The sequence below is a fragment of the Balaenoptera musculus genome, chromosome 17 (genome assembly GCF_009873245.2).
Source record: "Balaenoptera musculus isolate JJ_BM4_2016_0621 chromosome 17, mBalMus1.pri.v3, whole genome shotgun sequence".
Classification (NCBI taxonomy): Eukaryota; Metazoa; Chordata; class Mammalia; order Artiodactyla; family Balaenopteridae; genus Balaenoptera; species Balaenoptera musculus.
In genome coordinates this window covers 66,985,436-67,002,099 of record NC_045801.1, presented here as the reverse complement: position 1 = coordinate 67,002,099, position 16,664 = coordinate 66,985,436, and the positions used below count along the sequence as shown (strand labels likewise).

Here is a 16,664-nt window from a genome sequence, read left to right as displayed (position 1 = left end):
GGAATATTTATATTTAAGACCCAGAGCCTCAAAGTTCACTTCTGTCTGTTGATCTAAGATGTAGGAGCTAAATAATCGTAGAGATGTAGGGTTATTCTTAATCTTCATTATAAAACTACTCTTTTTTTTTTTTTTACTTTCCCTAACTGGATTATATTCTATAATATATAACGAGGTAAATTAGTTGCCTTTTACTGTGTATTACAAATGAGTATCATAACCTAATTTTATATTAAATGATATTTAAGAAGGGCCAAAGAGTCTTTCAAAACAGGGGTGAGAATTTCTTATTCCCTAGGCCTGTATGGTTGTGTTTGGATGCGTGGCTAAGATTGTTTGCATTGGTGGGCTGTTGGTGAGGGGCAGGTGACCTGAAATAAGCAGGGCGTTAACACACACCTTTGTAAAAGTGCATATATCCTAGTTGGGTTGTGCATCTTGTATGCAGTCCTTTAATGTATAGTGAGTGGTTAAATCTATGGAATATACTTGACACTTGTGCCTATCAAACTCAATAAATAACTGATACTTTTAATTATTGCTATTCACATTGCTTCCTTTCCTGTTGAGCTCAGCCTTCCAGTGAAATCTCAGTTCTGATTGGGAATGAGAGAACATTTAGAGTGGGCCTGGGCATGGTTTTGAGGTGGGGGAAGGTTGATTAACCAGAGGACAGTTTGAGTTCTGTGAACGGAAGAGTCTGACCGGAAAACATCAAACAGATGTCTGTCCCCTTCTCACTTGTGCATGGAAACCTAGATGCTGCATTGGAACCTATTTGTTGCCAAAGCCAAAACTCATAACAGAGCCTAGAGGTGTAATGAAGCAGAAAAAAAAACTTCCTCCATTCTACTTCTATTTAGAAAAATGGAGTGAATGAAAAGGCAAGGGTTCTGGTGGAGGTGGAAACCAAGTGGGATTCTATCAGTTGGGAATGCTGATATCAATTTAAAATAAGGCTGTTTCAGAAAAATAAGCTACTTTGGAGACAGTTGATTTTCAAGTAGATAGTCTCTCATTTATTTGTTGACAATTCAATGCCCATTAACTACCTATTTATGAAAAACAGGTGGTGGTGGAGAGGGTGAGTATTTGAAAGGTTGTGATCTCATGCAAATTTTTAATAAGACCTAATTAAAAAGAGAACATTGAAACATATGCAGATTTAGAATGAATTAATTCGGTCGTCAGATCTTAATGCCAGCTTTGAACTAAAATATTCTACAGATGGTAATGTGCCACATGCCAATTAATATTTAAGATAATTATGGTGTTGAGTAAAAAATATATTTGATTGACACCACCTCCATTATTACTATAGTGTAATATCCTGTATATTTACTGATTTAACAAAAAGACTATATGATGAGAAAGTCCTCAGATTTTGGAAATGGTTTTAATTTTGTTTCCTGATAACTTTCTACTAAGGCTAGTACTTACCTCTCAGGGAATGAAGTAAGAAATAACTTACTCCTAAGCAACTAATTAAGTAAGTAAGTAAATTTTTAGGCAGAATGCCATGCTATCTGTTTGCTGTGTGACCTGAAGCAAGGATTCTTAACCTGGAGTCAATGAAACCTTAGAGGGTTAGCCCATGGATGGGTAAACACCCAGGAATATTATGTAAGATTTTATGTTTGTGTGTATACATGTACTTTTTGGTTTTTTAACCGAGAGTCCATAGCTTTCATCAGATGAAAAGAATCTATTAAAATGTGTTCTACTGTTGCCTGATTACTCATTCCCTTAACTACTCACACATTATTTAATAATAAATGACTATAATGAGCTACCAGCTCACTCATGGTTTTGCTTTTATCTAGTGGATGTTAAAATTAAAATGTATTTTGTGACAGTCATTATTGCTATTTAGTTAGCATTCATTTTCCAACTTATTAATTATGGCCGTGCTCTATATAGTACAAGGTTATAATAGCCCTAACTTCCATGTATTCACATGATGTATAATACAAATTTGCAGTCAGTAATTAATGATTTATGTTCTCTAGATTGTTTTTCAAAATTTTTAAAAATAATGTTATCTTCCTATATATTTATGTTTTAAAAATAAATATATTTGAATTGGTAACAAAATTATAATTAACAAAAAAGGAAACATATCAATGCAGGGGCTGTCTCAATTTATAGTATATTCATGACGTTAAAGACTGCAGTTTATAATAAACTCTATTACGAGAGCATTAATTAGTTTTATAATCAGAAAAAATAAAGCCAATAAAAAGATGCGATGTACATAGTCTGTCAAAAACATATGCTATAAAAATATCTGATAAAAATGGTAATAACAGTAGTGGTAATAATAAACATAAATATATAAAAATAATATAGAAATATATAAAAGTAATAATAAACTTGAAAATATTAGCTAATACCACCTTTGGGTAGATCATTAAGGGGGGTTTAGTCAGGAAAACAGAAGCAACTCCGTATCTGGGTCATACGGGGTTTAATACAAATAAGTTTGCATGATGGAGAGTTAGAAGGTCGGGGCACAGAGGCCAGGGAAATGCTGAAGGTCGGGGAGCTGTCTGTCACCAAAGGTGGAAGAGCCCACCCTGAAAATCACCACCTGGATATCCAAAGCAAGTGGTTTTTAATTCCTTGCCTGGAAGCTGCTGCAGTTCTCCAGTACTTTTGTACCACTCCTACAGCTATCCCAGTCTGCAGTGGAGGTTTCCACAAATTTGCCGGGAAGGTGATGTGAATCCCTCATCTGCCGTCACATCTGCTTGCAATCAACTCCAGAGAATAAGTTCTTCTGCTTCTCTTACTTTCAAGTCTTCTATGAATTCCTCACATTGGGATACTGTACTCTAACCCAGATGATATAAAGAAGATTCTGGGAAACAGTTCCCAGCCTTAGAAGAAAATGTTAGGCCACCGATCACAATAGGCTACATATATCCCAAGCACTTTATGAATGCTTTGCGATCATTATCTTATTTAATCCTCCTGGCCACCGTATCATGTAGGTACTATCATCATCCACATTTAGTAGATGAAGTATTGAACGTTAAAGTGATTAAGTTTCTTGCCCAAAGTCATACAGCTACTAGGTAGAAGACGAGTGATTTGAAAAAGTGTCCATAGGATTTCAAAGCCTCTGTGTCTAATCGCTGCCTTATCCTGTTTCTTCTATCGCATCTCGCTTACATCGGTAATATTATTGATATCAATTAACTATGAGTTAAATCCTCTGTTGAGGACAGCTGCTAATATATTTTGTTTGCAACTTGAATGCCCCATCTTTAACTAGCCTTTGAGTGCAAACAGGGTCACATTAAAATTAATACCTTTATTTTATCAATTCCCAAGCCCTTGGCCTAAAATTTCCACAGTGTTTTTGTTACAGGACAGGAGTGCTATTGCCATTTCCATTGTTTCAATTTATTTATGCCCACAGCCAAAACCTCCCAGGGATCTTTCGCTAAACGAAAGCTTGAAAACCACCGAAGGAGCAAATGAGGAGGGCGGCCCACACTACAGGCCTGATTCCTGGTTGACAGGCAAGGGTATTAGATCCTTGGCTAAAGGAAAGCTTGAAAACCACCGAAGGAGCAAATGAGGAGGGCGGCCCACACTACAGGCCTGATTCCTGGTTGAAAGGCAAGGGTATTAGATCCTTGGCTAAAGGAAAGCTTGAAAACCACCGAAGGAGCAAATGAGGAGGGCGGCCCACACTACAGGCCTGATTCCTGGTTGACAGGCAAGGGTATTAGTAGAAGCTGCCCAGGCGGGTACCCTCCAAAGCTTCTTGCCAAAGTTCAGGGCAGCCTCTGAGCCTAAGGCCCGAGCTCTGGGGAGGGCTCTCGTCGCGGAACTGTCAGGCGGGGCCCGGGCCCTGGTCCTCGTGGTCCTCCGAGCTGGGAAGCATCCTCACTGGGTCTGAGGCTGACGTCTCTGGTGTGGGCAAGGCAGGAGGGTGGGGTTTCTGCCTCCAGACACGATTCGGTAGATACAGGGATACCCTGGCACACTGCAGCCGGCTCCCGGGGCGCTGGGGTCGCCATCCAGAGCGTGGCAGGGTTCCCGGGCTCTGCAGACGGCGTCCCGGGACAGGCTTGGGGCAGCGGCCAAAAAGCCACGTCGGTGTATCTCCCTCGGGACAGCTGCGGGGGCGACTGCATTCCGGGGCAGGAAGAGGGTGACACCCCAGAGACCCTTGCTGGGGAGCCTGCGCTCAGGCGCTCGGGCACCGCGAGGGCTCGGGACTGGCGGGCGGGATCCGTCGGACCCGCCTCTGCGCCCGAGTCCGCGCCCCGGAGTGCGCCTGCGCGGGGCCGCCGTCCGGCAGAGCGGGCAGCGTCGGCGGAGCGCGTTGTTGCCGCGCCGGCTGGCGTCCGCGCGGGCGACGGGTGGCCCAGTAGGGGAAGGCCGGATGCAGCGTCGCTCTGTTGGTCAGGCTCTGACACCCCGGAGTTCCATGGCACAACTCTTACGCTCAGGGTAAGAATAGTTAATGAGCCCCGCTCTCCCTCCCCGGAAGCACAGAACATTCTCTAACGGCGTTCGGCCTCCACCCCCGACATTGGCCCGCTCTTCTGGAATACTCTTTTCCTTATGGTGGCCGGTCCCTGACCACCTTCTGCGGTCGGGTGTCTCTCTCCCACCTGACCTTCAAGGTGCGCGGCTCCTTTCTCATCTCCTCGATCTGTCGGCCGCTCGGTTCTATCTCTGTGTGTCTCAGTCCTAGTGGGGAAAACCAGCCTTTTTATTGCCGGTGACATCTTTGCAAATCTAAGGATTTAAAATGTTCACGTCTGGGAAAGAGTTTAAGTCCTCAGAATCATTAAAGTCCGAATGCCAGTGGATATACATGGATTGAGTGAGAGGCAGGGTAATTCCTCTTTTAAATGCAATAATCTAGAACTAGACTCTTGATCAACCAAGATACCCAATACACCTTATTGCAAACATAAGCTCTTTTCATTTTGTTTATGACGGTTTTTGTCCTGTTAATCTCGTATATTCATTCATGGAATATAAGGGTATCCAAAACTAGCTACTAGATGGATGCTATTTAAAAAAATTAACAGTGACTACTTGGTCTAGTATGACTGTATGGTCCATCTTCTAAAGACAATATAGAGACACTTCAGTTTATTTTAAAAGGAAAAAAACCCAGAAACTTTCCATCTAACTTGAAAGTTAAAAAGAAAAAGTGCATGAGATCTTCAGAGGTTTCAGGGTAGAAATTGCTTTAGCTTTAAAGCCCTGTTATCTGACCTAATTTTGCTTTATCGGAGTGCCCAGGCCTTCTGTGACAAGAGTAATCTAGTTGGTCCTTCTATTTATTTTTCTCTCTATTTCCTCATAGCTTTTGTAATGTACAGTTAATTTAAATAGAATATAATGCATCTTTTCTACAGTAGCAAAATCTAAAATGTTTTAAATTATGTTCCACTTCTGTGTAATTGGGTTTTAATTGAACCTTGCATTGCTCTACCACGTAGACGAATGTCCTCTTAAGTTATAACCATAATTGAGACTTTAAATAACAGAAGTAAAGAAGACCTTTGCCAACTGGTTGTTTGCTTACCTGTTTTTTAGAATATAAAAACGGCTTATATTTGTCTGACAAATATTTTGCTTCACAGTGTGTTCATAGTAGAAATCCTTTCCTCTTTTTAGTTCCAACTTTATGTTCAGTCTGCACATTTTTGAAATACCTTGAATTATTTTATCCATGTCTCTGAGATCAACTTGGAATCTTGTCATCTATAAAATCCGTTCAGCCTCTACTCAGATAAATCCATGTGTTCCTAGACTATTGTAAATGTCAACAAATATCCCTGAGGTATGACAGCAGTTTCTTGTGTAGGAGTTCAGAAGAGTGTGTTTTGCTGGGCTAAGAAATCTATGGATGCTTTAATTGTTGTTTATTAGGACAATAGGGATTTTAATTTCTAATATTTACCTGGGGTCAGTAAACCAAATATTCATTCATTCATTCATTCAACACCACCTATGAACTAGGTAGAATCTAGACCCTAAGGAGAGAGTAGAGATCAAACCAGGCCAGTCCTTGGTCTTAGCGCTGTCGTAGCAGGGGAGAAGAGTCAGGCACAAACTGATGAGCAAATATTAAATGAGATGATTCTGGAGAGTGCTAAATACTGCGAAGAAAATAAAGAAGTGATAAAAGCTTATGAAGATTCGTTAGGGTAAGCTTTTTTAAGACGATATCATTAGAGACTGAATGATGACAAGCCAGCCATCTGAACATCCCAGAAAAGAGCATTCAAGGCAAAGGAAATAGGCCACCAACAAAAAAAGACAATGGGATGGGGAATTTCCAGTATCCCTTCCATTAGCAGTCCTAATACCTGATACCCAGTGTATCACTAGAACCACTGCCTCTCACAGAATCTGAACTTAAATGACAGTTGACAGACTAGAATTCTGGGCTAAACCCAACATGATGAAATGTGACTAATATGAATCTAGAGTGGTGCATGCAAGTTCACAAACCCAGTTGCACAGCACAAAGCGATGTTCAGTTGGCTTGGCAGCTGTTCATCGGAGAACAGTCTGGGGATTCTAATGGACCACAAATTGGCACTTGCTCTTGCTGTTCCTGACTGGCAAAAACAATGTGTAGATATTACCCTTAAGCAGATTTCTCCCCAGTTTAAAGCATCATTAGAGCTGTCTAAAAATGGGACTCTCCATTGCTTCACGCCTTAAAAAAAAGAAAGAAAGAACAAGAACAAGAAAGAGTGAATACCTATCAGGGCTTTTGGAAAAAGGAACTTCTGTTGGAGAACCAGTTTAAGACATTTTTTGGTTTCTGTGGAGCTGCGACTTGTTACTTGTTTCTTTCATTCCAACAACATTTTCTTCATTTAGGGATATTTATATATAGTTAAGAAAGAAAAATGATATTGGTATATAAGGCATATGGTGAGGTTTATTGAAAAGTTAATATATAATGGCATCTCTCAAAATAGTAATCTGAAATCGAAAATTCTTTCTAGAGTAAATTTCTAGTATGTTTTTGGACAAATATAATAATAAAAATAAATATAACTTCTCTGCACTTCAGTTTCCTCGAAATGAGGACAGTAACTTGTGCCTGCCTGAAAAGATTATTATGAGGATTAAATTAGTTTTCGTGCTTGGCAGTAATAAGTTATACAGACGTGTTTGCTCTTATGATTAGATGTAAACATATGCTTTACTTTGCCTTCAGGAATTAATGACCAAGTTAATTACTGAGACACCTGACCAGCCAATCCCATTTCTCATTGACCATCTTCAGTCTAAACAAGGAAACCGTGGACACCTTCAAAGAACTTTATCTGGATCTGCAGCTCTCTGGGCAGAAAGTGAAACATTAGGTAAATGAAAAATATATTTTACAGTTAATGTTAATACATTTAAACTAAAATTTACAAAAGTCTTTCTCTTTATAATGAGTAAATCTAGGCGGTTACGTAGGGTTTCATGTATTCAGCGGAGACTTCATCTGTATGCTAAAATTTGTCCAAAAATCTTCTTGAATTTGAATATATTGTTATGTATTAGCTTCAAAATATGAGCATCTCTGTATTCAATCTAAATAGAAATAAGATTCAGATTTGCATGAAAAGCTTTCATTTCATATGAATTAAAACGAATTATTTTAAATTTCTTATCTTTTTATGAAGAATTTGAACTAAGTGCTTATGGAGCTCATCTGTGTAGAAAGGTAAACAGTAGATTTCTACAGAGTTACCTTTTTTGTAGCCCAAATGGATAATTACTCTTTGTTTCCCTCAGTTCTAATTTTACCTTATGTAGTAGATTCAACCTGAGGAAACTTTATTCACTCTATTGGGGAACCAGCCTTACCAAGTATGCAATAGCCTTACCTCCCCAATAAGCACTGGTGATACAATTGGGTAGACGTGACTTCGATTTTTATTTATAAAATGTGTGTCCGACAGCTTATTTCTTCTACACCCTGGTCTGTTAGTTTGGTATTAGTATTTACTTCCAAACCCAAATCCCCACTCCCCCCCCAGACCTGTTGCTTGGGTAGCTGACTCCACACCTGACTCCCACGGTATCTGACTGACAGGATTCCAGATGCTTCCGGGGAGAACACCATCGCTTCTCTTCTCGTCATGCTCTGTGGGATCCCGTGAAAGGATTTTGGTTTTCTTTGGCTGTATCCTCACATTGCTGCCTAAAGTGGGTAGGGAATAGGGTATCCTCTGAAGAATGTAGACAACTCTGGTGTTAGTTATCCATACAGAAGTTCTCTGCTGCATACAGGAAACTAGAATATGAGCTTTTGGTACACAAAAGAGGGGGCTCTTGGTTTTTCTTGGCCTCACTTTCTTAGCGTTAGATTCTTAGTAGGGTGGCTCTTAGGCATAGGCTCTGGTTTGTAGCTGCAAAGAAGGCACCATTCTTCTGAAGGTGGACCAGATAAACATCTATGAGCTCACTGAAGCTCATAGGAGCCCATATTTATAAATTATCACATCTGGAGAGACAGTAGTGTATTAAATTCTCTAGCTTTAATCAGCAGACATTTAATATCTCACGTTTTTCACAGGTCAGAAGTCTGTGCAGGGTTTAACTAGATCTTCTGTTTAATCTACAAAGCTGCAAATCAAGGTGTTGGAGGCTGGAATAGAATCTGCTTCTAAGCTCATTCAGGTTGTCGGCAGAATTAATTTCCTCGCGACTGTGTGACTGAGGTCCCTGTTTTCTTGCTGGATCTCAGCCAGGGGCTGCTCTCAGCAAATAGGTACAGCCCACAGTTCTTTGCCACATGACTCTTGCATCATGGCAGCTTATTTCTTTAACAAGTAAGGGAATTTCTTTCATTGAAGTTTACTAAGATGGAATCTTATATAATACAATGTAATCATGGCATTGACATCCCATTACCTTTGCCATATTCTGTTGGTTTGATGCAAGTCAAAGGTCCTGTCTACGCTCAAGGGGAGGGAATTATTTAGGGCATAACATCAAGGGACAGATATCAAGGGGGATCACTTTAGAATTCTGACTAGCACGAGTACTTAATGACTCATTGCTTGGAGAGGGAAGGAGATTATTATAACTCCCAGTTTACTAGGGTAATGGCATAAGTGCTTGTTTAATAAAGCAAGATGGGAACACAGGACTAAATATATGAAGACCCATAATAAGTCCAGTTCCTTTGGATGAATTTGAATTTCTTGTGGGGTATCTTAGTAGATAATTCCAGCAGGCTGTTGGATATGAGTCTAAAACTCTGGGAATGGGTTAAGGCAGGAGTCGCAGGTATGGCATTCAGGATTGTACACAATAAAACCATGTGAGTGGGAGAATGGAAGAAGTTGTGGTCAAATTTAGAATAGGAGATGGAGTAGGAGAAGGCAAGGGTGAGATGATATCTTTTGCCTTAAATTTTGCCTGTTTATTAGGAAGTGAGGTTGTTTGCTGAGGGCAAGAGGTTTGGGGATTGAATAGGGGAGATTGAAGTGAATGATATTAATTGTGAAAAGTCACCATGGGGAAGAAAAAAAGAGTTGGCAAAGGAAAATAAAAAAGACTAAAGCAGTTCTGGGGCTTATCTGAAGTTCAAGACATGAATTAATCACGGAAACTGTGGGCAAGATTGTGATTTTTCCCCATAGTGCCCCGAAGTGCTGGGAGGAGGGACAGAAAAGCCGTTTGAGAGACTGATGAGAACTGTAGTTGTACCCTAGTGAGGATGGAGGCTGGAAGAGTGGTTTTGCGAAGGAGCTGAGGGTATTTCTGGGTAAATTGTGCAAGTGATCAAAGCATGTGGTCTGGTATGAGAGGGTAGGGAGCAAGGAAACAGTTTAGACATAAAAAGCAAGTCAGAGAGCTAAAAACCTTTGAGAGGCCTGTGTAAGGGGAGGTGTGGTGAAAACATGAAAGATTGAGAAGGACAGGGAAATTGTGATATTTGGGATCAAGACTTTTGAGGTGGAATGATTGCAGATGATGAGAACGTCCTGTGGGTGACCTGAGTTTGGGGGTGTGTGATGTCCAGGGAAGTGAAGCTCTTTAGAGTTGAGGAGGGCAGTGAAGTATGAGGTTCAGTGCACGGTTTGTTTAAGGATTAAGAGGTCACCAGGGTTTCATTCTCGCTGTTAAAAGGTCAAGGGTGACGGTGCCAGTGTCTCGAGTAGGGCTGTGGCAGAAATCAGGAGCAGAAAGATGCAGTAATGAGGAGGGGTGAGCAGTGTAGACAGGCAGCACTTACCACAAGAGAGGAGAAGCTTTCAGCTTAGCGTGGATGGACCAGAAAAACGCAGTCTGTGGCAGGTGACACGTGGGGGAATGAACACCCTTCATTCCAGGAAACTGCAGAGGCGGGAGTGCCCTTGTGGAAAGAATGAGTGGCTCTTCTGACTTGAAGGAGGGGATTTGAAGATAGAGGGCTGTTTGTTTACCGTGGAACGTATGCCCCAGGAGGTGAAGAGGAAAGATTTTAGAGGGAAGGGTATGGCAGGAGGGAGAAGGAAAGCATAGACTACTTCTTGGATGTGAATATTAACTGATGAAGTTATAATTCAGGTGACAGTAAATAATGCCAGTTTAAACTGTAACTGTAATTTTGAATTATTTCTTTTGGTGCTTTTTCTAATTAGTTAGAAAATGTCTCAATCGTCAAAATATATAGGTCAGTACTTTTTGAAAGTATCTGAAGGTGCCCTCTTTTTGCTTTTAAATGTATCCAGCATCTTGGGACATAACATCTTCTCAGAAGTCTGTCATTTAATGTCTAGGAGAAAATTGAAAGCAACCTTGTTTTTACTCATTTTTCGATATTCTGTTATTAAATACTTATGGGATTTGTTTTTTCTTTATTTCTGATATTCCAAAGTTTTACTGGGACTACATGTAGATGTTTGTCTTTTTTCTTTAATTTTTCATTTTATTCAGTGAATCCTTGCAATTAGCAAACCCAGGTCTTCAGCCTAGAACAGTTTTCTTCTTGTGTACTTAGTTAATGTTTCTGTTGTGTTTGTTTTGATTTCTTCTTCAAGAAAATCAACTATGTATAAATTGAGTTTTTTTTATTGATAATTTCTAGGGAGGTTTGTCAAGCATGTTCTGTGTGTCACTGATTCAGTTTTCTGTAGTACTGGTTTTCTCTTTCTGGCTTTGTACACAAATTTAAATGTTGGTACGTATTGCATTTTAGCTTCCTGTCAGTGTTTCCTTATCTTCTTTAATTTCTCTTAGCAGTTATATTTTTATGTTTTATCTCTTTTCTCATTTCTTTCTGCTTCACAGACTCTATTTTCTTTTATTTTTATTAAGAAGATAAAGTAGCCACATTATAAAATTTAAAGGTTTTTTCATAGTAAATCTTCCCCCAAACTGTGAATTTCCTCTATATTTTGAATGATGTATTTTTGTTTTTTATACTGAATCTTCCTTCTTAAAATGATATTTATTTTCTGTCTATTTGAATTTAAATGAGGAATGTTCTGTCTAGTTTCAGGTTTGTCAATAAATAGTGTAGGTAGACTCTTTTTTGTTCCCTCACCATATAGCTTGAACCGTTTAGTTAGTTTTCAAAAATTTGGGGGAGACAGGTGAAATCATGGTTGCTACTAAAATTTCCAGTATCAGTCAAATCCTGTAGGTCTCTGCTAGACTGACAAGTGACTTTCTGTCTCTCATCTCTTTTTAACTGACTAAATAAGAACAATATCATTGCTGGAATATTTAAATTAATGTGGATTTTTTTTTCTTTCCAATAGTGGAGAATTGAAAAAGCCACAGAATCCAATATATCATTGTTTCTGGCTCCTTTTAGTTTTTCTTTGTATCATGAGATGCTATGTTTTGTGTCTGTGATTTTTTATTCTTTTAGCTATGTTGCACTAGAAGAAAGTACGGTTCTAGTTTGTATGTAAAACGCCAAATTCTGATAGATTGTGAAACAATATAAGGAGATAAATCTGAGGTAGGGGCTAGCATTGTGGATGTCTAGAAATTTTTCAGTCTCTTTCTGATATGCCGATCTTTTGTCTTAATTCTATCTATGGAAATACTTCCTGGGTTCTGGCAGAATATAGACCAATATTTCTGTTCCTAGTGTTTTAGAATATTTGTGCCTCTTTTGGTATTTAATGGGATGTTGGAAGTAGAAAAATTGGACAACAGCTAATTAAGTACAAACTTAACATGAAAATTTGAGGAATCCCTATAATATTTCATGATGTCTACTTGGTATTTATAAGTGGGTAGTCAGAGAAAGATTTATGAGTCATCCATAGAGCTGGGATGATTTGAAGCTGTATAAGTTTAAACAAGAAGGCAGAAGGAAACTAAGGAATGTCATACAGATGAAAGATAAGAAAGCATGAATAAGACAGAGAAGGAACAGTAAGATAGGTGATATGGGGATGAGGAGCATGTAATGCCCTGAGAATAAGAGAAGAAAAAATTCCACAATATAAGTCTGTCTAAAAATATGGAATGCAAAGAAGTTAAGAGAGATGAACTCCTGGAAAGATCATTTCATTTGGAAGTTGGTATGACACTGACCACCTTTGAAGGGGAACTAGAGCTTTCAGTAAAGGTGGTTGAACTACTCTTTCTTGAACAGAACAGTGGAAAAAATGAGAGATACTATGGAGGAAGTGTAGGTGAGCACCAGTGGTTTTATGTGCCATAGTGAATACGATAAGGTAGCATCAAATGAGTAAAATTTACTTAAACACTTAGCTGTTTTTATTTACAACAGAATACAAGGCTTTATTCCATGACACCCATTTATAGAGTGTTATTTTAAGTAATCTGTGCCTTAAAAAGACTTTTGAATAATTTCACAGTTTACCATGATCTTAATCATATTAATATATAAGCTAATTCATATCAAATTCAAAACTCAAATTTACAGGAGAAATAAAGCAAGTAATACTTTGGGACATTTGCATTATTTTGATATGAGGTGACATAGCTTTTGCCAGGTATATCTAATTACTTCATGGATTTAGTTTTTGACCAATCATGAAATCACTACTATTTTTATATGTATTTTTTTTTGTTTTAACAGAACATAAAGGAACAAGAAGGGAATTCAGAAACTATGATAAACCCTGGCAGTTAAATGCAAAGAAGCCTAAAAAGTCAAAAAGCGACCTTGCTGTGTCTAATATTTCTCCACCATCACCAGAATCAAAATCATGTAAGGAAGTTTGTCATTCATATATTACTTAATGTATGTAAGTGTGTGTTAGTAAAATGAAGAAAAGGTAAGAATTGAAGCCAAACTTTTTATCTGATATTCTGGCTATTCTAATGAATTTCACATTTGTTTCAGCATTAACATTGAGCTTTATTTATATATAGCTACTCACTCATATTCTCAAGCATGTGTAATCGATTTAGATCCTTTTGAGTACAGTATTCTTTTAAGAATGTAAACTGCGTGGAGCAGGTCCCTTGCCTCTCATGAACAGTTGCAGTGTTTTATCACGTTCAGAGCAATACCAACCCTACATTTAATAAAGGACATAAAAGCAAATATTTTAGAGGGAAAGCAAAGAAGATTTCTGTTCAAAACATTTAACAAAATTTAAAAAAAGTCCTTCACCCAGGATCTCTCTGAAGCCCTACCCATTTATTACTGAAGCTTGTATATTTATTCTCTCCCACGATGAGAAGTACCCCTTCTCTCTCAATGTCTCTCCTCCTTTCCCACTGCCTTTCCAGCCACTAAGTTTTTCCAGTGCTCTGTTACCACCACATACGCATAAACATGTCATGTAGCTTAGGATCTTGTAGCAAGTCAGTTATTCTTGGAAGACAAGAGAGCTTGAAAGCTGTTCTTACACATCAGTTTCTTGTGGTTGTTACAGAGTGAGGTGTTTGATTTTAATTTAAACAGGAAAAGGAAAAGGTAGAAAATACTTACTTTTGTTTGAAAAATTTGAAAAATCATTATGTGCTAACTGGAATCTGAATTTGGGTCATTTGTGAAAATGACTGAAATTAACTCCTTGAGTTTCTTTATTTATATAGTGGTACTCATAAAAAGTATTTTATAAACCACAAAGTTCTTGTGAGAATTATGTGAAGTACTACAAACTACAAATTTCTTTTAAAATTATGATTGTAGCTAAATTATCCTGCTTCACCAGTTTGGTTTATAAAATTTGGTCCCAACATTTAAAAAAATATACAAGTTTAAAATTTAAATGTGTTGTTCACAACCATATTCCCAGTAATGTCCAGTACAGTTCCTGGCTCAATTAATAAGTATTCAATGAAAAAAATGTAAAGGAATAAATGAAAAATGAAATCAATCAGTTCTCAGTCTCACATTTCCCTTTCTATCCTTGGAAATGTCTTTCTGTCTGTCTCTCTCCCCCTCTCCCAATGATAAATCCATAACCCTAGGGGCTTATTTTAAAGGGCTGAGTCCTGGATCGCATCACCTTGAGGGTAGAATGCTGTAAGGCCTTTCATTTTGCAGAGCCTTTGCTATTTATGGGGTGCTGTGTAGCCACAAAATGTTATTGGTGGGCTGGCGTCTGATATCTTTTCCTGTTCAGGTGACCTGCTCTCAACCTCTGGTTCCATTGGACTGTTAGCTCTTTAAAGGAAATTAATAACAGAGTATCATGAATGTTTAATGATGTATGTCGAGATAGTATATAGGATTCAGAGTTATTGATTGGAAATATATTGTTGAAACATAAATTATTCCTGAAGTAATAGAAAATCTTTTGAACATAGACCATGGTAAGTTAAAGCTGTATATTGTAATATGTAAAGCACAACTAAAAAGAAGCACAAAAAGGCATAAATAAAAAGTTAATAAATTTATTAAAATAGGATGCCCCAAATTTTTTGATTTATTCTCCCAAAACAAAGGCAAGAAAAGAGGAACAGAGAAATAAATAACAATCTACTATTGAAATAAGTACAATCCCTATCCAAAATCTAGCAGGTATTTGACCCATGGAAATTGACATTATTATTTTTAATTGATTTGGAAAGGGAAAGAACCATGATTATCTAAAGCAATCTTGAAAAACATGAAGTAGTTTGGAGAATTTACCCTACCTGACTTCAAGTCTTATAAAACTACAGTTATCAAGACAGTGTGATTTTGGTGAAAGGATGGACAAATAGATCAATTAAATTTAATAAAGAGTCTAAAAATAGACCTACGTATGAGGTCAAATGATTTTCCACAAGAACATCTAAGCAATACAGTAGGAAGAGAAAAATCCCTTCAACATTGGACATTCATATGGAAAATACACACAAGTTGATCCCTACCTTAATTCATACTGAAAATCAATCTGAGATGGGTCATAGACTTAAAGATGGAAACAAAAACAATGAAACTTCTAAAATAAAACATACAAATATAACTTTGTGACCTTGGAGAGGCAAAAAAGTTTTAGAGATGTTCTAGTTACCATGGCTTCATAACAAATCACTCTAAAATGCTTTTTTTTAGGTTAAATTAGCATAACAAAAATTAACCATTTTAAAATGTTCAATTCAGTGGCATTTAGTACATTCAAAATACTGTGCTACCGTAACCTCTTTCTAGTTCCAAAACATTTCATCATCAGAAAAGGAAACTCTGTAACAAATAAACAGTCACTCAACATTTCTACCTCCCACCAGCCCCTGGGAACTTGCTTTCTGTTTCTGTGAATTTACCTATTTTGGTTATTTCATATTAATAGAATCGTATAATGTGTGAGCTTTCTGTGTTTGGCTTATTTTACCCAGTATAATATTCATATTTTCACGGTTCATTCCCATTGCAGCAGGTATCAGAACTTCATTCCTTTTTTCTGGCTGAATAACATTCCATTGTATAGATATACCACATTTTGTTTATCCATCCATCTATTGTAGGGTATTTTGGTTGTTTCTACATTTTGCTATCATGAATCGTGCTGCTATAAACATTCATGCTCAAGTAACTGTTTGAACACTCATTATCCATTATTTTGAGTATATACCTTGAAGTAGAATTGCTGGGTCATGTTGTATGTTTAAACTTTTGGGAGAACTGCCAGTTGTTTTTTAGGAAGGCTGTACTATTTTACATTCCCACCAGCAATGTTTTCAATTTCCTCACATTCTCACCAACATTTGTTTTTTTCTATTTATAACAAAAATATTATACCATCCAAATGGGTATGAAGTGGTATCTCATTGTTGTTTTGATTTGCATTTCTGTGATAACTAATGATGTTGAGCATCCTTTCATGTTCTTCTTGGCCATATGTATATCTTCTTTGGAGAAATATCTATTCAGGTCCTTGGTTCATTTTTTAAAGTAAGTTGTTACCCTTTTTTTCCTTGAGTTTCAAGAGTTCTTTATATATTCTAATCCTACACCCTTATCAGATATATGATTTACAGATATTTTCTCTCATTCTGTAGATTGTCTTTTCACTTTCTTGATAGTATTCTTTGATATGCAAGTTATTAATTTTGATGAAGCCCAATTTATCTATTTCTCTCTCTCTTTTTTTTTTTCTTGTGCTTTTGGTGTCAACCCTTGCCTAATCCAAGACCATAAAGATTTACCCCTATGTTTTCTTCTAAGAGTTTCATAGTTTTAGTTCTTAAATTTAGGTCTTTGATTCATTTTGAGTTAGTTTCTGTTTATGATGTAAGGTAGGGGTCTAAATTCATTC

General features: G+C 37.6%; 1 protein-coding gene across 2 annotated transcripts in view; it reads left to right on the top strand.

Annotated features, from left to right (window-relative positions):
- C17H8orf34 (chromosome 17 C8orf34 homolog) overlaps nt 1–16,664 on the top strand; it is a 338,603-nt gene that overhangs the window by 42,238 nt on the left and 279,701 nt on the right. For both annotated transcript variants that reach the window (XM_036830419.1, XM_036830420.1), the window contains exons 2-3: nt 7,214–7,361; nt 13,046–13,177. In XM_036830419.1, coding sequence (XP_036686314.1) covers nt 7,214–7,361; nt 13,046–13,177 — 280 coding nt within the window. The remainder of the gene's footprint in view (nt 1–7,213; nt 7,362–13,045; nt 13,178–16,664) is intronic.